Source organism: Myxocyprinus asiaticus, chromosome 10 (genome assembly GCF_019703515.2).
Source record: "Myxocyprinus asiaticus isolate MX2 ecotype Aquarium Trade chromosome 10, UBuf_Myxa_2, whole genome shotgun sequence".
Classification (NCBI taxonomy): domain Eukaryota; kingdom Metazoa; phylum Chordata; class Actinopteri; order Cypriniformes; family Catostomidae; genus Myxocyprinus; species Myxocyprinus asiaticus.
The window spans coordinates 13,898,194-13,923,921 of NC_059353.1; the positions used below are offsets into that span (position 1 = coordinate 13,898,194).

Here is a 25,728-nt window from a genome sequence, read left to right on the forward strand (position 1 = left end):
TTCATGGAGGGTCTTGGAGAAGATAAGTATGTCATCTAAGTAAATAAAAACAAAGTGGTTAATCATATCTCTAAGCTGGAAACAGCAGGGGCATTAATTCATCTAAAGGGCATGACCAACTATTCATAATTACCACAAGGAGGGTTAAATGAGGTTTTCCATTCATCACCCTCACAAATGCGAGGTTGTAAACATTTCTACGGTCCAACATAGTGAATACTGTTTCTTCCTGAAGTAACTCAAAGGTGGACAACATTGAAGGGAGTGAGTAGCAGTTCTTTACTGTGATCTTATTCAGTCCACGATAGTCTATGCAAGGACGAAGCCCGTCATCCTTCTCAACAAAAAGAAACCTGTGCACACAGGTGAGGAAGAGGGGCAAATGAAACCAGAGCCCAGATCATTCTTGATATATTCCTTCATGGCAGCTCTTACAGGGGCAGAGGGAATAAATCCAGCCATGAGGGGGACAGGTCTCAGGCAACAATTCAGTGCCACAATCATAGGGTCGATGAGGGGGAAGGAAAGCAGCACGTGTCTTACAGGAGACCTCCTTTAAATCCAAGTATTCCTGAGGGACTAGGGATAGCTCAGTTTAGACTGAAGACTAAATCAGTGGATGATGGACACAGCTGAACTTCAGAGGATGGGTAAGTGGTGGAGTGATGTTCCCTCCTTCTCTCCCTTAGCCGATTATCTATCCAGATGGAAAGGTCAATGAGTGTCTCTAGATCTGTCACAGCTTCTCAGGATGCTAGTTCATCCTAGATAGTGTCAGAGTGGCCATGCTAAAAAGTTGTTGTCAGTGCTTCAGTGTTCCAGTTACTCTGTGAAGCTAGAGTGTGGAAGGTTATGGCATATTCAGCAATGTTTAGGCTCCCTTGGTAGAGTTGTAAGAGTTGTTTGGCAATTTCTCCTCCACTGATTGAGCGATAAAACACCTTTCACATCTCACCAGTGAAGAGCTGGTAGCTGAAGCATGGTGGAGTCTGCTGTTAGCAGATTGCAATAGCCTATGATAAAGCCTTCCTAGTCAGCAGGGTGATGAGGTAAGTGATCTTAGATCTGTCAGTGTGAAAAGTGGTAGGCTGCAGCTCAAAGGTCAAGGAGCATTGTGTGAGGAATCCCAGGCCCTGCCTAGCATTGCTATCATACTGCTGAGGTGGCGGAAGCCGAGGCTCGGGACCAGTTGAAGGTGGAAGTGACACAGGAACAATCCAGAGTTGGAGTTAACACAGGGGCGGTCTGAGAATCCAGAGCAGGAGGTGGTTATGGGTTGGTGGATTGGTTAGTAAGGCTCTGGAGTGTGTGAAGAATCTGAAAAAGCAGTTGTTGGTTTCTTCAAACCACAGCTTCTTTTCTGACCAACATTTGTTCGTCTCTGTCCATTGTGGACTGCTGACTGGTCGCAGAAGCAATGAGGTGTTCATACTCTGACAGGGCTTGCCTTGAGGTGGCTGCTGGCATTATATTTACGTCCCTTGTTTTCCTATCAATGTCTGCTGTGTCCATGCAGACTCGCTCAGTCTTGCTGTTAAGAGGGGTGCCAGGGTCGGGACTTGCACACAAAAGGCAGGAAGCAGTTTTTAGTAAAAAAAAAAAAAAAAAAATAGGCAGCCTTTATTGAACACAAAAAGGTAATCCAAAAGGAAATATCAGTGAGAAGGTAATCAAAATCCAGGCTTCAAAAAGGCATACAAATATCCACAGTGTAATGACAAAACAGAGAGTATCCAAAAGCACAAGAAACTCCAAAATACAGAGGGGCGAATCAAGGCACAGGCAACAAAGACTGACTTACATAGATAAACATTAAAACCTGAGCAAGCAATAACTGAAAAGACTGGGTTTAAATACAGATGACAAAACTAGGCACAGGTGAACTCAATTAGGTTAATCAACTGAGTGGAGAAAGTTATTTGAACTTCAGATCTCCCAGGGGTCAACCATGGAATTGTCAGGAAACCTCACAAAAACCTTTATTAATGGTTGAGTTCATGTTGATTTTGACTGACAGTGTCCCTAGAGAAAAGGAAAAAGTCTGTTTTTAGAATACCGGACAATTGACATGCTATCGCTGATGATTTTTTGTTAAAGAATTGCTGCTCATACAATATTTATTAGCCTATATGACAATGTTTGCTTTATAATGTTTCTTCTGTAATACATTGTAGATGATTGTAAGAGTGCATGTTTTGTTTCCCTTGTGTGTTTGTATGAGCTGGAACTTCATACTTTTTAAAATAAGAGTCCTGCGTTATGCAAAAAATCTTCATTTTTTTCTGGTTATTATTGGGAATTTGGTTGCACAATAAACACACGTCTGGGATTTTTTTCAATTTGGGCTCTTTCAACCTCTATGACTGTGCCCGTCACAGTCAGGAAAAACTAAGAATTGTTTTTTAACATTCAATAAATCTATTTTAAAACTATTGTCCAATTTTTTTTTTTTTTTTTTTGCCTTTTCCACCACCTTAGTTATCAGAATCTGCTAAATCCACTATCGGTCGACCTCTTGTGGAAATAAACTATAAATGTCTGTTAAAAGGGTTTATAAGAGGGCAGAATTGTATCTTATTCCTGGTTGTTTAAAATAGATGTGTTTTTAATTTAGTTTGTGCTCTGTTGGAAATCTTACCTGTTTGTTCATGAGGATGTATATTAGAGGGTTAATGACTGTGCTGCTCTTGGCAAGTAGAGATGGCACCACACTGGCAACAGGTGAGATAATTCCTGGTTGGCCAAATGTAGCCATCATGGCCACAATGCCGTATGGCATCCAACACAAAAGGTAACACACCACGGTGGTTATAACCATAAATAAAACATGGTATTCCCTTTTGCGGGCTGCCGTCTTGCGAATCTTCCCTACCTGGGAAAGAGAGACACAGAGACAGTTCCATGTCAGTGTGTGAATGAGGGAGTTTTCAGGTAGTAAAGAGTTTGCAAAAGTGACAAATGTGATTTAAAAATGGCATTTCTCCTTAAAGGTGCACTCAATTTGTTTCTCTTTAAAATGTTTTACCCCTACATAAATAACACTTTTCAAAAATGTTTAACTCACATGAGATGTAGACTCCAGTCATATCAATATCCTAATAAAAACTGCCTTATTCTGCATAGCAGAATACTACAACTCAAATTCCAAAAAAGGTGGGACAGTACGAAAAATGCTAATAAAAACAAAAAGGAGTGATTTGTAAATTATATTCACCCTTTGCTATATTGAAAGCACTACATCTAAACATTATATGATGTTTTACCTTGTGAATTTCATTGTTTTTTTAGCTTTTTTTTTATGCACAGTAATTTCAAATCAGATGTTTGCAACATGTTCCAAAAAAGTTGAGACGGGCAATTTAAGACTAATAACAATTTGACGAGTTAAAATAACAAGGCAATAAGAAACAGGAGATGTTAAACAGGTGAGGCAATCGTGTCATAGTACATAAGGAGCCTCCAAAAACAGCCTAGTCCTTCAAGAACAAGGATCATTTGAGACTTGTCAATTTGCCAACAGATGCTTCAACAAATAATCCAGCACTTTGAGAACAATGTTCTCCAAAGGCAAATTGGAAGGATTTTGAGCATTTCACCCTCTACAATGCACAATATAGTTAAAAGATTCAAGGAATCTGGTCAAATCTCGGTGCGTAAAGGGCAAGACGAAATCACTTCTGAATGTGTGTGATCTCTGATCCCTCAGACATCACTGTCTTAAAATCATCATTCATCTGTATTGGATTTCATGAACATGAACTTGGGCTTGGGATTTTGTTAGTCATCACCACTCGCCGCTGCATCCACAGATGCAAGTTAAGACTGCAAAGAAGAAGCCCTACCTCAACACTGTCCAGAAACGCTGCCGACTTCTCTGGGCTCGGTCTCATTTTAGATGGAAAGTAGAACAGTGGAACCGTGTTTTTTGGTCTAATGAGTCCACATTTCAAATAGTTGAAAAACACAGCCGTCGTGTTCTCCGGGCCAAAGAGGAAAAGGACCATCCAAGGTGTTATCAGCGTCAGGTCCAAAAGCCAGTGTCTGTATGGGCCAGGTGTGTGTCAGTGCCCATGGCATGGGTAACTCGCACATCTGTGAGGGCACCATTAATGCAGACAGATATGTACAAATTTTGGAGCAGCATATACTGCCATCCATCACCGTCTTTTCCAGGGACGTGCCGGAATTTTCAGAAGGACAACTTCAAACCACATACTGGCCGAATAAGCAGAGTGTGGGGGTGCTTGATTGGCCTGCCTGCAGACCTGACCATCTCCAGTTGAGAATGTGTGGTGCATTATGAAGCGCACAATACGGCAACAAAGACCCTGCACAATTGTGCAGCTGAAGACCTGCATAATGGATGAATGGGGGAAAATTCGAATTTTTAAACTTAACAAACTTGTGTCTTCAGTGCCTAAATGCTTAATAAGTGTTATTAGAAGACATGGTGATGTTTCACAGTGGTAAACACTCGACTGACCCAACTTTTTTGGAGTGTGAAATTACTGTACATTAAAAAAAAAAAAAAAAAATGAAATTCACAAGGTAAAAACATCATATAATATTTAATTGTACTGCTTTCAATATAGAAAAGGGTGAATCTAATTTACAAATCACTCCTTTTTGTTTTTATCAGCATTTTTCATACTGTCCCAACTTTTTAGAATTGGGGTTGTACAGTAAAAGTAAAATTCATCATGTCTGACTGCTGGGAATGCATCACAACCGACCTTGGCCCGACAGAAGCAGCATTGCATCATCAACTCTCACCCTTGTGGATAAAAGTAAGTTCTTGTGTGTCTTTTTTCCTTTAAAAGAAAACTTCATAAAATGAGGTGTGCACGTTCATGAAGAGATACCATGCTGACAGAGTACTCAAGGTTTGAAAGTGTTGTATAAGCCACAACCTTACATTACATTTTATAATAAATTGAGAATATCAACTTGTAAACAATTGGTTACCAAATTCAGAAATTATGAAACTATTTTTATAATCGTTGCACAATTATTCAAATATTACTGTTATCACTTATGTTTTATTTTCAGGTCACATAAAGTAGTGATGAGAATCCTTCCATCCACCTTGAAATAATTTCCAAGTGTGTAGTATCAAAAGACATCTCAGAAGGGTTTGGACAAATTCTGAATAAAGGAATTGACTTAAATTGGCCACACCCCACAGGATGTTGAATTGGAATAACAAGAAGAGAAATTTACTGAATTGCAATTCAAAGAAATTCAACAGTCACACAACAGATTAATTTCATTTGCCCAACACAACAATTTTTTTTTTTGCAAAACAGATAAGTGTCACGTTTATGTGTTTTGTTCTTGTTTTCATGTCTTTTATTTTCATGTGGTTTCATGTCATATGAATTCCTGTTCCCTCATGTGATCTTGTCATGTGTTTCCCCTGTTCATGTGTCTTGTTTTCATTGGTTCATTGTTTGATTACTTTGTTATTAGTCTTGTCTTTTCATTGGTTAAAGTTCATTTAGTCTTGTTATCTTGTTTATAGTTTAGTCTTGTGATTGGTTGTCTTCTTTACCTGCTACCCATGTCCTTGTATTTAAGCCCTCATGTTTGCCATTGTCATTTGTCAGGTATTGTTAATATAATGTTGTTTCTATGTCAAGAAAAATCAAGTCAAGTTCACATCTATAGTTAGGGTTTCTGGTTATCACGATTGGAAATAAACTGCACTTGAGTTTCTCACTTCATCATTTTCTTTGTCTGTCTGTCATTGCCTGCTGAGCTTCGTTACAATTTCTACTATCTTATTCAAATTTGAATTACAATTCTGCACCTGTTTGCTACCTCAATTTAAATTCAGGAACTGAATTGGTATTTAAAAGGCATTATCAGTTCATGTTGCAAAACTCCTACATGAAATTCAAGGCTCCATCTGTAACCTTCCTCTATTGTTCACACACACTTTCAAATCTCCCAGTATTGACTACTGTAGTCAAACTTGCTTTGTGTAATTGTGCAGCTGAAACAAAACCAGTCCATTTTATTCCATGTGATTGTCTCCTCTACCAAGGGATACAAAACTCTTCACCTGAGCTATCGATTTTTGCTGTCTGAGACTGAAGAAAAGAAAGGTGTAGAAACAAAATGAGACAGAATTGATCATTTACATTCCAAAGAGAGTGATGTTTGTAGTACACTAAAGAGACAACATTGAAATGGGGTATACTCGGTATTCAGAATCTTAGCTTCTAATGCAAATGCTGCAGGTATATTCTCAAGCAATTGAAACTGAATAGAAAAACGTTACTGTTAACATTATATCCAGGTATATTAGCCTTGTACAATAAGCTAGGCACCTTACCCCATGCTTCAAGGTCACTGTCCTTCCAATTACTGTACTAGAAGACACCAACTAACTTACAATGACTGCTTGTAAAGCTGGTAGTTGACACAGGGATTGTAGGATTATTAAAGAATGGAAACAAAACACAAGAATTCGAGAAATACTGGAAACCATACACTACAGCCTACAAAGGATAAGAACTGACAAAGTCTGTTGATGTTTCAGTCGAGAATGATTCAGTGTTTTTGAATGAATCTTTAAAGTGAACAAATCGTTCTCATTCACCTCCATACACTGACTAATATTTCTCGATGAGCTTAGCTCTAGACTGCTTTGGTGGCTTTTCATGCCGGTCATTTAAGTCTGAACGAGATAAGACTTCTTGTTCATGAACAAACTGAATGTACTGGTAAACTCGTTCGCAAACTAAATAAATGACTCTGTCATCTCGTTCATGAATGAGGATCTGCTTACTGACTGAACGAGAGGAGGCATGTCAACAAGGAGAGAAAGGGGTGAAAAACACTTAAGTTTATAGTATGCACATAAATCCCAATTTTTTAATGTGTAAAAATTAAGACAATACAGTTAGCAATACTTGAATTACTAATGCAAAATGTTGTGCACTGGTGCAAAGTGTAAGTTAAAAATAAGACCTGATTTCTTGTCATTTGTGGTGAAAACAGTTATGGTAACCGTCTTCGTCTAGACATGCAAATTCCATTTGTGTTGCTTTGTTCTGCTTTTAAAGACTGACTTTAGTGCAAAACAAACGCATTTGAGTGCTGGCTGTGAAGAAGCATATAATTGGTTTGACCACTTTACTGAACTAATAGTTGGTCATTTGAGTCTGAACGAAATTAGACATCTAGTTTGTGAACTGAATGTACTGGTACACTCATTTATGAATTATGAATAAAAGTGAGTGATGATCATACATTACAGTGACAAAAGGATATTATTGAAATTCATTATAATTTTTTTGACTATTATTGTTGTCTTTTTTTGTATAGCTTGATAAAAAAAGTTGTGCTCAGCAGTTCACAATATGATAGACAGGGTTGGGGAGTAACAGAATACATGTAACGGGATTACATATTTAAAATACAAAATATAAGTAACTCTATTCCACTACAGTTACAATTTAAATAATTGGTAATTAGAATACAGTTACATTCAAAAAGTATTTTGATTACTGAAGAGATTATTTTGCATTTTATTGTCATTTGTTTCATTTAATATTTAGTCCTTTCAGATGGAAAACATTTATACATATAAATGATGCAATCCAAAGTGCATACAGCGGTGAAACACTTTCTTATGATGTGTTACATTCATACGAGCAGACAGAGAAGTATGTTTGAAGTAAGTTTGGAGCAGAAGAAATAGAAATAAACCTTGTGTAAATTGTCATATATTTCATATGATCATATTTTTTTATCAAGAAAATTCACGTTGGATCATAATTTCTTTTTTTTCTAGTAAGACCTTTGATATTAGGGCAGAAATATTATTCTTGATAATAATTTTTTTATTGTTTTCCTGTAAAAATATCTGAAAATCCTTAAAACAAGATCAGTTTGATTTATCTTGTTTTAGAAACAACACTGCATGAAATACTTAGGTTTTTCAGAGAATGTATTTTTAATATGTGTATTTTGTCTTACTGTACTGTACTGTACTTTACTGAGATTTTAATAGTCAAACCAAGTGAAAAAATCTACCAGTGCTGAAAAAGTAATCCAAAGTATTTAGAATACGTTACTGACCTTGAGTAATCTAACGGAATATGTTACAAATTATATTTTACAGCATGTATTCTGTAATCTGTAGTGGAACACATTTCAAAAGTAACCATCCCAACCCTGATGAAAGATATGCTCTGTTATCATTTGTGGGGAAATGCTTATGAACACTCGGCAGTGCTGAAGTCTCTAGAAGAATTGTAGACACGCACATTTTAATAAAGGATAATTATTCTTGTTCTGGTCATGAATGACTTTGTGCTATTTTTGGTTCAATGCAAGTACTCGTTCAAAGAGCAAAGGTGTCATTTTTTGCAGAAATTGACAATGAACGAAACATTGAACAAATCTTTTTGGTGAATGGATTCAAAAGATGCGAGTCACTAGGATGAATCAAAATCCCCACCACTAACAAAGAGACAGGGTCCTGGCCATTTCAGAGGTTAGTATAGCGTTGTGGGGAACGGAGGTTACGACAGTAACCGAGATGTTTCCCTTCTGTCACTCACTCGACGTTGTGTCGATGTAGTGACACTAGGGGTCCCTATACGAAACGCCACAACTAACTGAACTGTGTTATGTGGACTGCCGGTGTAGGTGCAAGCAAGCTGCTGCATGCATAGTAGCAGGTGCACCGGTCTGCACGTAGCCTCTCCCAACGCCCCAAAAAATGTCGTATAGTTCCCCACATCCCTGGGGGGGAAGGCCAGCCGCGGCATTTTCTCTCTATGTTTTCTCTCCACAGAGTATTCAGTTATTCAGCTGGGGCCATTTTAATGCTCAATATATGTGCCGGGGAAGGTGTTCTTTTCCTATCCTATTCTTTCAGGGGGAAAAGACCCCACGGAGACCACATCCTGTCAGGAGGGGAGGTAACATGTGGCAAGCACGTCATGTGGGCTCAGAGCTGCACATGGAAGAGGCGCGGTGGTAGGTCCTGCCTGAAAGGGGAGGAGCTCTACAAACATAGTGACTGGAACAGAGAGGGCTCTGTTGAAGGGAGACGCAGGTCTGCCATCAGGGAGACCGTACTGAGGAAAATACATCACAGGGGGTTACCGGATTAACCAGCACCTGTGGAGCACCTACCTCAGTAAGGGCATATTAGCACACGTACTGGTTCCAGCTGTGAATTCCTCTGCTGAATTCGCGAGCCACAGGGCTAGGGAGGAAGGACATCCACGAGTTCGTGAACTCGAATGGGAAAAGAAGCGCACATCTTCGCCTTTTTGGAGGGGAAAGGCACTATACGCAAGCGATACACCCGGCCAGCTGTCCGTATTCCCGAACTTACCTGTTCGTACCTGACAAAACACGGGATGAAACCAGCTCAACCCGGATATTGTAAAATCTTGCGAAAGTATTGGGTATCGCCCAGCCCGCTGCCCTGCAGATGTCTGCTAGAGAGGTGCCATGGGCCAGTGCCCACGAGCAGACTCCTTGTGGAGTGTGCTCATATTCCCGAAGGGGCAGGCACAGCCTGGGCCTGGTATGCCATAGCGATGGCATCCACAATCCAGTGGGCAAGCCTCTGTTTGGAGAGAGCGTTTCCTTTCCGCTGTCCGCCAAAGCAGACAAAGAGCTGCTCAGAGCGTCTAAAGCTCTGCGTGCAATCCAAGTAGATGTGCAAAGTACGCACCGGACACAGCAATGACAGGGCTGGGTCTGCCTCCTCCTGGGGCAGCACTTGCAGGTTCACCTCCTGATCCCTGAAGGGGGTTGTGGGAACCTTGGGCACATAGCCCGGATTCTCAGGATTACGTGAGAGTCACCCAGACCGAACTCCAGGCAGGTATCGCTGACAGAGAGCGCTTGCAGATCCCCGACCCTCTTGATGGAGGTGAGCGCAATCAGGAGGGCCGTCTTCAAGGAGAGGGCTTTCAAATCGACTGACTCTAGCGGCTCAAAGGGGGCTCCGTGAAGGCCCAGGAGGACCATGGGAGACCCCATGAGGGGAACAGGCATGGCCTAGGAGGATTCAGCCTCCGGGTGCCTCTCAGGAACCTGATGATCAGGTCGTGCTTCCCTAAGGACTTACCGTCCACTGTATTGTGGTGTGCCACTATGGCGGCCACATACACCTTCAAGGTGGAGGGGGACAGCCATTCCTCCAGCCTCTCCTGCAGGAAGGAAAGAATTCACCTGACTGCACATCTCTGAGTGTCTTCAGCTCGGGAAGAACACCAATTCGTGAACTGATGCCATTTCATGGTACAAAGCTGCCTTGTGGAGGGAGCTCTGGCCTGAGTGATCATGTCTACTACTGTTGGTGGTAGGCCACTTAGGTCTTCCGCGTCCCGTCCAAGGGCCAGACGTGGAGAGGTCTGGGCGCGGGTGCCAGATGGTGCCCTGTCCCTGAGAAAGAAGGTCCTTCCTCAGGGGAATTCGCCAGGGAGGGGCTGTTGTGAGGAGCGTGAGGTCTGAGAACCAAGTCTGGGTGGGCCAATACGGGTCCACGAGAGTGACTGCTCCTCGTCCTCCCTGACCTTGCACAGGGTCTGTGCAAGTAGGCTAACTGGGGGAACACATACTTGCACAGCCCCCAGGGCCAGCTGTGTGCCAGCGTGTCTGGGCTGAGGGGGGCCCCCGTCGGAGAATACCAGAGCGGGCATTAGGAGGTTTCTCGGGAGGCAAATAGGTCTACTTGTGCTTTCCTGAACCGACTCCAAATCAGCTGGACCACCTGGGTGTGGAGTCTCCAATCTCCCATGAGCGTCACCTGCTGTGACAGCGCATCCGCTGTGGTGTTGAGGTTTCCCGGGATGTGAGTGGCCCGTAACAACCTCAGTCGCCGCTGACTCCATAGGAGCAGATGGTGGGCGAGTTGCGACATGCGACGTGAGCGTAAGCTGCCTTGGCGATTTATATATGCTACTGTCATTGTGTTGTCCGTCTGGACCAACACATGCTTGCCCCGGATCAATGGCAAAAGCCTCCGCAGGGTGAGCAATACTGCCAGCAACTCGAGGCAGTTGTGCCAACACAGTCGCGGTCCTGTCCAGGAGCCAGTGGCTGCATGCCCATTGCACACGGCACCCCAGCCTCGCTTGGAGGCATCTGTCATAATGATGATGCACCTGGACACTTGCTTTAGGGGAACTCCTGCCCGTAGAAATGCAAGGTCTGTCCAAGGGCTGAACAAGTGGTGGCAGATCGGCGTGATGGCCACACGATGTGTGCCGCGGCGCCATGCCCATCTTGTGACTCACGTCTGAAGCCAGTGCTGAAGCGGTCTCATATGCATCAACCCTAGTGGTGTGACCGGCGCCGAGGATGCCATATGCCCCAGGAGCCTCTGAAAGTGTTTCAGTGGAACCGCTATTCTCTGCTTGAATGACTTCAGGCAGTTCAGCACGGACTGTGCGTGCTTGCTCGTGAGGCGCACTATCATCGAGACTGAGTCTAACTCCATGGTGAGAAAAGAGATGCTCTGAACCGGGGAGAGCTTGCTCTTTTCCCAGTTGACCCAAAGCCCTAGCCGGCTGAGGTGCCTGAGCATGAGGTCCCTGTGTGCGCATAGCAACTCTCGAGAGTGAGCTAGAATCAGCCAGTCATCGAGGTAGTTGAGTATGCGGACACCCACTTCCCTTAACAGGGCAAGAGCTGCCTCTACGACTTTCGTGAAGATGCGAGGGGACATGGACAGGCCGAAAGGGAGGACCTTGTACTCATACGCCCGGCCATCGAAAGCAAACCTTAGGAAGTCCGGGGAAGTGGCATGCAAATTCCACTCGCCAATTCTCACTGGCCTTTTCTCAAAAATCTGAGGTGCCAGGGCACCAGGAAAATCTAGGGGGGCAATGCCTTAAAGAGCATCAAAGCCTTTCCCTTATGATGTTACTGGAGGAACCATTGGCAGTCTTTCGATGTCTAGCAGGAAATAAGATATGCTTGATGTTTGAACATCTCATGGTGCTTAATTTAGGCTTACTTTTCACATTATACATGAAGCATCCTTCTTATTTTAATCCAACAAGTCCAAGGTGAGATAATGTCTTGATTAACATTACATAAGAGGGTAGACATGACTATGATAAAAATGTGTATATTGGGATTTGTATGGAGGTAAAAATAAAATAAAAAAAATCAGTTCTCTCAAGCCAGAACGAAATGTATACATTATCCTCCTCACGGTAGCTATGACACCTAGGAAAACAGCATCCAAATCCAGTCATGTTCCTCATAAATAGATGAGATGCTAATGCATTCTCAAAGAGATTTCTAAAGGAAAAAGCCGTCCTGTGCTGGATCACTATATCAGCATGGTGAAAGATCTGTGACAGAGCTTGCTTTAAGAATTCTTTTTTTTCCCAATATGCACCACGAAGTGCTTGCAAATAGAGCATAAAAAAAATGTGACTGATAGATAGATACAGGATAGAAAATACAATTTTTGCTTATTTTCTGTCACCATAGCAACATATAGATTATCTGTCCTTTCAGTTTCGTTAAAGGTTAGCCTTTCAAAGCTCTTTCATTTCACATTTATTGCTTTCATTATGAAGAACATCTTCATATGGTATCTGAAAAGATCGGTGTTTCTCAGTTGGATCAATCAAATGCATTAGTCTCTGCCTCAGATGGCATGCCCATTTACTGCCCACAGACTGTTCACTGACCCTCTGATGATACTGATGATACTTATGCCAATATTCAAAAGTTTTGTTATTTGTGTGATGTGGATTCTAAATTAAATCATGTAAAGTCAGCTCATTTTTAGTAAGCTAGTTATTCAAAGTAAATATCTTTTCACTGTGAAGTATGAGCAATGTAAAGTCCAAAACACACTGACTTAAATTGTCATTGTGCTTGTCTAAGTATTTTTATTATTATTATTATTATTATTATTATTATTTTATTATTATTATTATCCTGAGCAGCTAACACATTTGCTAAAAGTCAGCTATCAATTAATTTCTAATGGCTGTATCTCAGTGCTTGAGATTATATAACATACAATAACACTCTTGGCCAACTCTCTCTATAGATTTTTTGTACAATATTTAATGGGTTTTAAATTAAATTAAGACGGTCTGAAAACTGATATTCTGTTGCAGCGACCAATCAAACAGTCTATTTGTTCTGACGTGGGTTATTCAGTGTGTATCCACAAAATTGGCCATGTCTGAAAACATCCTGTGATCGTTGCAATGGCGCAAAACAGAATAGAATGGAATTCAGTAACAGATATACCTTTTCTAGGGCTGTCAATCTAACATGTTAATTTAGTTATATAAAAATAATGAGTTAAAAATGTATGCATTTAAGCTCACCCATGTGTTAATTGCTTAATAAGGGACTGTCCTACCATCAGAGCAATCCAAGCTTGCATACATGGAATACATGGAATGCGAGGCAACGTGCTTTGTCAGATACACCAAGTTATATACAATGAACAGAAAGCACAAAATAAGGAAGGAGCTGTTCACACATGACGTATTGTTGAGTTCAAAAACAACTCAATGGACACAGAGAAACTAAATGGAATACAGGGATCTCAAGACATAAAAATACAACAATAATGCATTTAAAGGGGTCATGAAACAGAGAATAAAATTTTCCTTGATATTTAGACATATAAGAGGTAACTGTACTATAAAAACATACTGTAAATTTCAGAACTCAAAACTTCCTCCTCAGTCTAAAATGAGCATTTATAGTTGCCACCATGCTGAAACATCTGTCTGTTCATGAAGTCACAACACATTGCTCATTTGTATTTACAGATCCCACAACATGAGTCATCGCACCCTTGGCCCCGCCCACTGGCGTGCAGTTCAAGTCAAGAGAGCAGGCTCAAAGGGTCCCAAAGGGGACCCATCTGGACTATTTTGGATTATTTTTGAATATATTAATGTACTAGACAGACATCTTTGACAGCTTGATACATATCTCGTGCCACTTTTAAAAGATGAGGTGTCAAGTTACAACTCTGAAAGAGAGAAGCAATTCTCTTTCATTCAGCTGCTGCCTCTTGTTGTTTTGAGCTCAAACGCACCTTGGACGTGTTCTTTCACCCATCTGCACTATTTTTAATTGTTGGTGTATGTAAACATAGGACGTCTTTGACGATGGACGTCTTTGGTGATGGACGTCTTTAACCGTTTCGGTGTGTTTCTGCCTCAATGCGCCTTCAGTATGTAAGTGCGTAATTTCACCGTTCTTTGGACTTTGTTTGCGCGTTTCTTTTTTTTTTGCTCATGTCAGCATGGACTGCTTGTAAACAGTCAAAATACGATTCAAGCTTTGCAAAGGAACTGTTATTGAAGAATGGGGCAGTTAAAAACACTTAAAAACATAAGTAAACAGTTTTATTCATGAATATTTCAAATGTCATGACTGTTTGATAGTTTATGGTGCTGAGTGTTAACAGTTGTGCTTGAGAAGAACAGTGTAATATATTCAGATGAAATGTGTTGGATGTGCATTATGTGTAAAAAGAGATTTGGTAACACTTTATAATAACTACATGGTAAAAAGTATTTGTAAAGCATTAGTTTATAGTCAGTTGATCATTAATAAATGATTGTTCCTACATTTATAAGCTACATACAAATAGTTTGTTATTTGTTTATATTCACTGTAGCAAATGAATTATTTTGGTTTAATAAGTTCATTTATAGGCGTTTCATTTTTTTTACATGAACAAGGCATGAATTCATAGTAAATAAATACATTATATATGTAATTAATTGGATTTACATTTAAACATAATTACTGTATTTGTTACTGTTTTAGTAATATTTTTTACTTAATATATAGGTCGTAATAAAGCATTGACTAATTGCTAACTAAGCATTTTGCATGACCTAATCTTAAGTGAGAACTGTATATGCTTAATTAAAAATGTATTAATGATCCATAAGCTACTCTGAAAACTTGGCCCTGAAATAACCATATCCACAGCATATCAGTCACAAAAGCTCAAAGCAGACACAAAAGCTTAAAAAAACAAACAAAAAACAGACACAACACAAAAGTACAGGAATACTAGTGAGAGAGGAAAACATTTTTTTTAAAAGAGATCCTCTAATTGCTCAAACACCACTTTAGCATGTTCCATCATATCAAGCTTTATGAGCAGACTTGTTCTCATTATTGCCAATTAAAATTACTGTTTAATTCAGTTTGGAAGCCCAGGAGTGCCATTTACAAAAGAATGACGGAATAAATTATCAGTCTATTAATTTGAAAATAAAAATGTGAATAAACCAATTTATAAATGGACAAATAAATAGACACATTTAAATGTGCTTATTTAAATCATGTTTTAAAATGTCCTTATATTTAGCAATAAAACAGCACAGTAATAAGTCATTTTTAAATGCACCTTTTAAATTGCGTTTTAAAAAGCATTTGGCAATTGCAAATTCCTCTTTTACAATTGTAGTCTGGGTCTTATGGATTTAACATTTTGAATTTGAATTTTTGATGAAATTACATTTTAATTGTACCTGAATCGATTGTTATAGGCAAATTTAATTGACACAGAAAATGGCAATTAACATGTCAAAGATGTTTGAGGTAAAATATCCAAGATTTAGGCCAGACATTTTCCAAGAGAAAAAAAAAAAAAAAAAGAAAAAGCAATAACCAACAAGTGTTTTACCCCTTCACTGCTAGAATTGTGTGAAATGAAACAGTCACTTAACATAACTTTTACTGGAAGAAAAAAAAGACCTTTTGGTTGTGTAAACGAAAGATAACACTTTATTAAGCTTTATAAACAGAAACAGATTATCAAAATTTCATTGTGTCCCAGTGCTTATGATCGATGATCTCACAGTGCACAGAAGATACAGTATATGGGCTTTGTTCAAAAATATTGTAGAGAGAGTGGTCATACAGTAATGAAACTAGCTTGAAAATGAAAAAATAACTGTAAGGTCAGGCAGTGCAGAGAAGCAATTGCTTTAGTAACCTCTGTGAAGTTGGCACCCCATATAATTAAATCATTACCAAATCTATACTGTTCGTCTGTGCTGATTTGTGCCTTAAAAATGAAAGTTTGTGCTGGTTCGGTGTTTGAGATATTAGACATTATTTTTGGACTGTGTGATGTCACTTTCCACCTCTTGTGGTCCAAATCACTCCAAACCAGTGCAGTTCATTTGTGCTCAGTTTGTGGCATTAAAAGAAACACTGTAACTATTTCCCTTCCTTAGATATACTATAGCAAAAACTTTTCGGGAACAGTGACGTCACTCTCCACCCCATATAGTCTAAATCGCTCCGAACCGGTGCCGTTCGTTTGTGCTCGATTTGTGCCGTTAAAAGAAATACTGTAACTATTTCCCTTCCTTAGATATAGCAAGAAACTTTTCGGGAGCAGTGACGTCACTTTCCACCCCATGTGGTCTAAATCGCTCCGAACCGGAGCCGTTCGTTTGTGCTCGATTTGTGCTGATTTGGGTCATTAAAATGTATCTTGTATCTATTTCCCTTCCTTTGAAATAACAGCTTGTATTCGGAACAGTGACGTCACACTCCACCCCATGCAGTCCAAATCGCTCCGAACCGGTGTTGTTCGTTTGTGCTCGATTTGTGCTGTCAAAAGAAACATTATAACATATTCCTTTCTTTGTATTAAACAAGATAGCTTTTGGGAGCCGTGAAATCACGCAGGCTAAACCCCATGTCAATCACTCATCTGTCTCCATCGTTTGTGCTCGCTTCTGGTTTGTGCTGTGTTTGGTATCATTGAAGAATACGTTTTTTAGCAAAGATTAATCTTTCAGCCCATTAAACTCCAAATGCAACAGCAAAAATTGTCCGTGTTTGTGTTGTAAATTATGATTTGTTTATAGGCTATATGTGAGACAGCTGAACAAAGCTGTACATCATGTTTATATAGGTTATTTATTTATTTAATAAATAAATTTTTCAGCTCTGAATTTGCTTTTATTTATTTTAGCTAGAAGCTGGCACGACTTGAGTTGACAGTGTTTGTGTAATTGCATAGGCCAATATGGTAGCTAATATTCAAAATATTTGTTTGAAATTTCAGCGCAATTTTTGAAAACATGTTAGGTGCCATTCACATGCTGGAATGCGTTGTTGTTGCACTAAAATTACACGTAGCGCCACAAAAGAGCAAAACGTATGTGTCTCGACTCGAGACGTTTAACAGTTTAGGTTGTTTTTTACTTGACATGGCATCTAAAAACACAAACAAGCAATCAAAGACATCTATCTAGCGCACGTTTACATTGAAATCAATTATAAAACAGCGCGGATGGACGCAAAAACACGCTCAATGTGAACGGCCCTTCAGTGTAAGACTAGAACTCTTTAGAAAAGTTTGGTCACACTTGCCTATTCTTTATTATTTGTTACTGCACATTTTAGAATTTAGAGTATAACATCATCAAAACTAAGAAGTAACACAAAAGTATGGAAATTATGCAGTAACCAAAACAAAATAAATCAGAACCATTTTCTATATTTCTATATGAACTTCTTCAGTGTAGCCTTTTGTCTTTTCCAGCTCTGCACACTGTTCATTTTCTCAAAATTTATTTTATATTTATATGTTCAAATATTTATTTCTACTAACTTTAAAAAATATGTATTATTTGATTTGTATTGTATCTTGCTATGTTTTGCTATTACAGTAGATAAATCTAGAATAACTGAGTTTCAAGTATTTTAAGTTTTTAAGCTTAAAGTAACCATTTAAAGTGATTTTAATTTAGAAATTTTACCAAACAATTTGGGCAAATTAGCTTCAGAAAAGATGACTTTAGCTGAAAGGTGAGTAATTTTCATCCCTGTGAAATCTGATATTTCCTGACAGAGAAAGAGAGATGTATTTGAGTTTGATGGGGTGAAAGATTAAATCTTTGCCAAAGATTTTACCAAATGAATGCTTCAATGATACCAAACACAGCACAAACCAGAAGTGAGCACAAACCATGGAGACAGATGAGAGTGATAGACATGGGGTTTAGCCTGCGTGATTTCACGGCTCCCAAAATCTATCTTGTTTAATACAAAGAAAGGAATATGTTATAATGTTTCTTTTGATAGCACAAATTCGGAGCGATTTGGAGTGACGTCACTGCTCCCGAAAAGTTTCTTGCTATTTCTAAGGAAGGGAAATAATTACAGTGTTTCTTTTTAAAGGCACAAATCAGCACAAACCGAGCACAAACGAACGGCATCGGTTTGGAGCGATTTGGACCTTATGGGGTGGAAAGTGACGTCACACAGCCAAAAAAATAAAAAATAATGTCTAATATCTCAAACATCGAACCAGCACAAACTTTCATTTTTGAATGGTATAGATTTGGTAAAGATTTAATTATATGGGGTGCCAACTTCACGGAGGTGCTTTAGTACAGGATCTGGCGGTATTCTTATATGTTTGGTACCTCAAGCGGTGAAGTGTGAGGCAAATGACGGTTGCTGCGCGTATTTAAGTTTGGGCGCGGGTTGGGAGGCTGGTTCTGTTAACAGCATCACGATTACCAGCTCCCATCCTGGACACACATCACTGTGCACGCTCAGGTAGGTCCGTGTTCAGCATTTCACAGCAACAGTGAACGAGCCACCATTAACTTCTGATATGTTTCGCATCCGTTTCATATGTGCGGGATTCACAGATCCAATAATATCACATAAATCGCTTGTACAGTTGTCCAATGACAGGCCGCCTTACATCCTCTTTGAGTGGCACGTGGGGGGGGGGGGGGGGTGTCTTATAACTGAATCGAAAGTTCATTGGTTGCTCTCAGGAGTCAACAGTCCAATGGCATTTTGTTTTAACTCGATTCTCAATTGGAGAAAGAAAAGGAAAAAAGAAAAGGAAAAGCAAAATGAGAAAGAAAAGCCATTGGCAAATGGATGAGGAAAAGCAACTGGCAAATGAATTAAGAAAAGCAATTGCCAAATATCTTTTTAAAATGTAATTTAAAAGGTGCTTTTAAAGCGCAATAAAAAGTGCATGTGACTCATTCATGTACTAATTTATTGCTATATTTAATGACATTTTAAACATGAAATAAATATGATTTATTAATGCACAATTTTACTGTTAAATATAATGACATTTTTAAACATGAATTAAATAAACACATTTAAATGTGTCTTTTTATTTGTCCAATTATAAATTGACTTATTTATTCAAGTTTTTATTTTCAAATTAATAGATTGATCATTTATTCCTTCATTCTTTTGTAAATGGCACACCTGGGCTTCCATATGGACCTACTATAAATATTTTATTGAATTTAATCCGATTTCATTAGGAAAGTTTTTTCTAAATTCCATGTTTAAAAGATTAACTATATATATATAGTTAACTTTGTGCTGTGACTCCAGCCAGATTTCCTAAGCAACCAAATTGGCCCGGTTGCTAGAGAGGGTAGTGTCACATGGGGTAACCTCCTTGTGGTCGTGATTAGTGGTGCTTGCTCTCAATGGGGCACGTGGTAAGTTGCGCATGGATCGCGGAGAGTAGCATGAGCCTCCACATGCGGAGTCTCCGCGGTGTCGTGCACAGCGAGCAATGTGATAAAATGCATGGATTGACTGTCACAGAAGCGGAGGCAACTGAGACTTGTCCTCCGCCACCCGGATTGAGGTGAGTAACTGCGCCACCATGGGAACCTACTAAGTAGTGGGAATTGGGTATTCCAAATTGGGAGAAAAAGGGGATAAAAAAAAATTTAAATAATAAAAACTTACAGTACATTCAGTACAACAGCACACTTTCTTTTGAAATTTGCTTAAATATAATTATACCTGATATAGTACATAAATATTTATCTTTTTTGCACCAAAAGCGATCGTTTTTGCTTTAGAAGACATTAATTTAACCAGCTGAGTTGTATGGATGACGTTTATGCTGACTGTCTGTTCTTTTTGGAGCTTCAAAGGTCGTACCACCATTCACTTGCATTTTAAGTACTTACTGAGCTAAGATATTTTTTATATTTTTCTTCAAATGTGTTCAGCAGAAGACAGAAAGTCATACACATCTGGGATGGCATGAGGGTGAGTAAATGATGAGAGAATTTTCATTTTTGGGTGAACTATCCCTTTAATCGATTGACAGACCTAGAATTCTCTGAAATGTGTAAAGAGTTTTTGCCTCTTATCTCATGCTGTTTTCTGACTAAAGAGACACAACACAGAATCACAGAGAAAAGTTTAGGGTACTCAGTAGATGTGATTGAATTCTTACCTGCTTGACAGCGTACAGCAGTCTCCCATAGCAGTAGACCATGATGAGCACTGGTAGGCCCAAGCAGAATATAAACAAGCAAATGATGTAAGCATGGGACTGGGTCGTGTGCTGGGTCCATGACACAGAGCAGCTTGTCCCCGCCCCCTCCAGTCCATAACTACTCCAACCCAGAAGGGGTGGCACTGTCCAGATCAAAGAGTACAGCCAGGAACCCCCTACTGCCAGCAGAGGTTTGCGATAATCTGGACCATGTTTATGGTACACTGTCATTGTGCTGTAGCGGTCGTAGGAAAGAACCACCAAGGATATCAGAGACACAATTCCTGAGAAAGAGAAAGATAAAGAGAAAGCAAATAAGTGCAGCCCTTGAGCTCTGAAGTTAAATTGATGGAAGCAGAGTTCAGTTTCTGTTTGAAGAGGTAATGTAGACTCTGAAGTGATTCTCAAAATGCTTGGTAGCTTTGATATTGTCTCCACTGCAACAGTGAAAGCCAGGTTCAAATGAGTGGAAGAGTGAAAAGAAGGAGAGCTTTGCAAGTATGTCTTTCAATAAAAAGAGCACATATTGAGGTGAACTGTCATTTAATTCAACTCTTCCATCTTTTTAATACAAAAAACACCTCTGTTGTTAAGTCTGCCTATTTCCATTTACGTAACATCACACACCTTAATGTTCAACATGACAGATGCTGTAATTTTGATCCATGCTTTCACAGCCTCAAATTTAGACTACTATAATGCCTTGCTCATCGGCTACCCAATAAAAACTAGGGCTGTGTCGATACAATCAAATATCGATTTATCGTGATACTTTTTCTCACTATATTGCATCGATACTTAAAATCCATGTATCATGATATTTATATTTAACTGTTTGTGTATTCATATCATGTCCAGCATTTCAATAAAAAAGAAGCAGATCGTCTAAATAAGTGCAAACTTAAGCGCTGTTCTTCAGTGCAGTCAAAAATGCTTCTATGAGGGGCTAGAGAGACAGAAACTGAGCCCGCAGGATTCACTGTTCTCTTGTGGACACGCTGGGAATCTCACACGTTTGGCATTACAGCCGTGCAAAAATATAGATTTTCTACTTAATCGCGAAGATATACTATCTTCATTTGACCGATCCGGATATCGATTCTTAAAAAGGTCACTCTTTTATTCTATATGCAACCCTCTACAATGCACGTATATGGTTAAAATTGTTAGTGATGATTAGCCACTTGCTGGTCATTTTTCAGATTTACCTCACCAGTGTTTGAGTTGAGTAGTGGCGTAGTTCAGCACAGAGATCTTTTCACTCCGTATTAAGAGTAAAAGTTTGGTTTTATTCTTTCCCTGTGATATGAGTCCAAAGACGAAATCCACACAATCCATTTGTCATTGAATAATGTCTCTTTTTTAAAATCCTTTCTGTACTTTACAGTCAGTAAAAAAAAAATCTAAGCACAAATAGCACAGATGCAGTCAAGAAGCCATTCAACCAAAACACTTTTGTCAAAGTCCCTGCCGCTGATCTTAAAGAGCATTTGTTCAACATATCTTTGTAAATACTTATAAAAAGTACAAATTAGGCATATAAACAACAAACATAAAATACATACATATATATATATATATATATATATATATTCAATATAATATATGCAATTTCAAGACATCATATTTATTGATGGAATACATGGATTTATATATTTTTAAAAAGCTAAAATGTGACCAAAATGAAGAAAAACTAATAAAATAAATTAACATTTATTATTAAATATTAAAAGTTAGAAGGTCCCCTGTATTAATAACAGCATTAGCTGAAAGATAATTTATTTAATATTGTATGTAAGCTAAATAGACATTATAACTGAAATATGCCCAAATTAATTGGAATTGAAAGCTTGTGAATTGGAATCGAATATGTATCATGATATATCAAATCGTGAGATATGTATCACGATGTATCGCAATATATAGAATCGAAACACATTGCTATATGTATCGTGAGGTGGCTGGGGATACCCAGCCCTTATAAAAACACTACAAGTGATTGTGTCCAAATGATGAGATTTTAGATTTGGACAGAACAAATATTACAAATCAGAATTAAATGTAATAAGCAACAGTTCTCATAAAAGGCATGTTTACACAAACTTATTAGATGCATGAATGCAGCCCAATAATTGATCCTAACTTCATATTAAATAAAAATTCTAAACCACAAAAAAAAGTGTTCATTGGTTCATTAAAAAAAGCCAGCTCATAAGAGTCATATGTTTGGGAATTACACTATAAACTGAATGCGCTGTGTGTTTCACAGTGGCGATTTTAGGGGGTGGCCTGTGGTGGCCTGGGCCACCCCTGAAATCTCATTGGCCACCCTGTGGCCACACCAGAACTGATTGGTAGTTCATCATGTTCATCAACACAAGAATGAAGAAACAATAGAAACACCTGTCAATCAAAGATGACATCTCAGGTCATTTGTTGATTTAGAGCCACACTGACCCAGGGTCAGTTTTATATTTCTGATCATTATAGTAGTGGTGGGACTGAAGCTGTGTGAGCTGATCTTTGATCAGTGGGGGGAGGGGCAGGCCGCGGGTGGCCAGGCAGGTACCGCAGGTCGCGGGCAGCGGGCGCCAGGTCTGGAGTATAATGGTCGGTCAGAAGCACGAAGCTGACACGAGCTAGCATCTACCTCCAACTTCCAATGAGTTGACGACGTCGATTTGTGGTCAAAAAGAAAGCTGTTATTTGAGAGGTATGTTCATCTAATCTAACATTTAATTTATCCCGAATTTCCATGTGAATGTGAAAACATTTTTTCATTGTTACAGTAGCTAGGTTAAAGAGTAAGCTAGACCCTACACCACATTCAGCATGTTATATTTACATTGACATGAAATATGAAATGCCATGTTTTCTGATTTAATGACGGAGGTGTGTAAAGCGTTTTACAGATGTATATGTTCAATAGCTAAAGTTATATATATGGCTAACCTGTGTGTGAAATGGAAGGGTTTGTGCTGTGACTGTACTTTAAATCTTTACATGAGTTATTTATGAGCTCTTTATGTGTATTATTGGTCAGTCAGACCAATAAAATCTTCAAAGTTTTTATACATTATTTGACATTTTAAATATGCAGAGGCAGGGCAAATTGCACTTAAATGCCGCAAATGATTTGACTATTTTATTTGGTAATATTCAAAGTAATTGAAGCTATCAGAACATGTGGAAAATAAACCTGAGTAGACACTGTAAATAGAGTTTTGTTTTTTACTGTATACAGAGCTCAATCTGCAATTTTGGGGTTTCCAGACAGACACCTATAAGCCCTCGTAGCCAATTTCACACACTGATTTGTACCCAATTTAACAATATTTCTGCTGGACAGTGCAGTTATAGCTAATAAATGAATGAATAATTTATTGAATGATTGATTGAATTGTGCCTCAATCAGTTATCACCTGTACTTGTATCTTTATATGATTATACACTATACCTGATGTTATATGCAGATTAATTCTCTACAATGAGAATAGCTCTTAAAAATGTGTAACTGACTTTTCTTAAACAATTACTGATTTAAAAATGGATGTTATGTTAAAATAACCAGAGATTCCCAGAAACTGTAATAGGTTGAAATAGAACAGGAATAGAAAACTGTCAAATGTCAAAACAACAGTCTGATATTGAATACAAACAATTCAATGAATGCTAACATGAGTTTAAGAATTCATTTATTCTACATGTGTAGATGTTGAAGCAAAGCAATGCGATATTTACACATTTTGATCATGTGCCATTCATAAAGGTTCTCCCGGTATCGCCACCCCACACTAGGTCTGTGCCACATCTTGGCCACCCCAGTAAAAATGTCATGGATACGCCACTGGTGTTTCACATTTTAAATAAAAAAAAATAATTAAAAAAAATGGCTCATTAGAATCATTCATTCAGGATTCAGACTACACTGGTCGTACTATGTTTTTAATACTCTAGATTCAGTAACGGGGGAGATCTGCCACTGGATAACACTGCAGGAATTCTCTGCAGTCACTGTAGTCTGGTGTTCCATCAGCATTGGCAGAAAATTGCAAAATGAGAATTTGTAAATTTTTATACACTTTCACACCATGTTACAGCAGAGATATTGGTCATATCCCCCCTTAATAACAGAATTAATTTAATCTCATTTGTAATGAAACAGTAATGAGTAATGAGCAAGGCAGCACAGTATGAACCACTCCAGTTCACACTGGAAAACCATTAATAAGCATTGACTGATTGAGTCAGGAATACGTCCTCTGAAAAAAAAAAAAAGATAAGAAAATAAACTTGTATGACTGCCCTCTCATTTCCATAATGATGTTATAGAAGTCATGAAATCTTAGAGGAACAGACTTATTGAGGTCCCACATTATCAGCAGAACGTGAGATGACTTAATGGAGTGGTTCTGCAACCTGTCCCATCTGGAGCTGATTAAGCCTCTCATAATGCAGGTTCATTTGTTTAGTGTGCTCACAACATTTCTGCATATCCGATGCATTTATACTTATCAGCAAGGGCTGTCTGCTAAAATATTGAGACAAGCTGTTTAAAGTGACTGGATGATTTATAAGATTTATATATGGATGAATGGTAGGAGAGAGATGACTGGGGCAAGAATGCACAAAAGGAAGATAAGAGGAGACCAGGAGAGAAGCAGAAATCGATAGGAGAGAGAAAAGAGGGGGTATTGAGTGAGAGTGAGAGTGAGCATGAGCGTGAAAAATAGAGGTAAGTGGAGAACATAAGAGTGGTAAAGAGACTCAATCAAATTGGTCTTTTTCACAGAAAAACAGTACTGTGTGAGGCTGGTACAGAGCTCTGCTGTAAGCCGAGGCTGCATACATTCTGGATGGAAATTCACCTCTGTCTTTGCTGCTGATCTCAAACACAAAGAGCACGTTCACCTTAATTCCCTGTGACAAAGCATGTGGAAAAATATGACAAAGCTTTATAGTCTGCTATGGCAATCTGCTGGGTGACTCATAAAGCTGTCTATCAAACACACTTATTTTACAGTATGGCTTTAATAGGATCATACTGTGTCCAATGTTGACTTGTCTGCTCTTTTAAATATACTTCTAGAAGTCTGTACAAATAAATGGGACAATTAAGGGTTTGGGAGAATTTTTTTATTTTTTATTATTTATTAACATGAAATGGAATCCAATAAGAAATGTTCCTACCATTGGACCAATTGGCTAGTTGCAAATGAAGGCCATGTTTGATTTCCGGTTAAGTGAATGTGGTCATAGCCACTTTGCAGGGCGCCGCCCCAGAGACCGCTAAAAATAAAATTTTATATGAGGTGTTGTAAAATGTATTGTAGCGTCGTAATGAAGACACATGAGGCCAATCTCAAGAACAGTGTGTTTATTTAAGGCTGTTGATGGTCACAGGCATGCCGTACACTCTGTTACTGTTTGGAGAA

At 38.9% G+C, this 25,728-nt stretch overlaps 1 protein-coding gene across 1 annotated transcript in view; it reads right to left on the minus strand.

Annotated features, from left to right (window-relative positions):
- The window catches only part of LOC127446793 (parapinopsin-like), a 68,149-nt gene that overhangs the window by 11,679 nt on the left and 30,742 nt on the right, over window positions 1–25,728 (minus strand). The window contains exons 2-3 of the mRNA XM_051708007.1: window positions 20,252–20,577; window positions 2,639–2,872 (exon numbers count right to left, since the gene is read on the minus strand). Coding sequence (XP_051563967.1) covers window positions 2,639–2,872; window positions 20,252–20,577 — 560 coding nt within the window. The remainder of the gene's footprint in view (window positions 1–2,638; window positions 2,873–20,251; window positions 20,578–25,728) is intronic.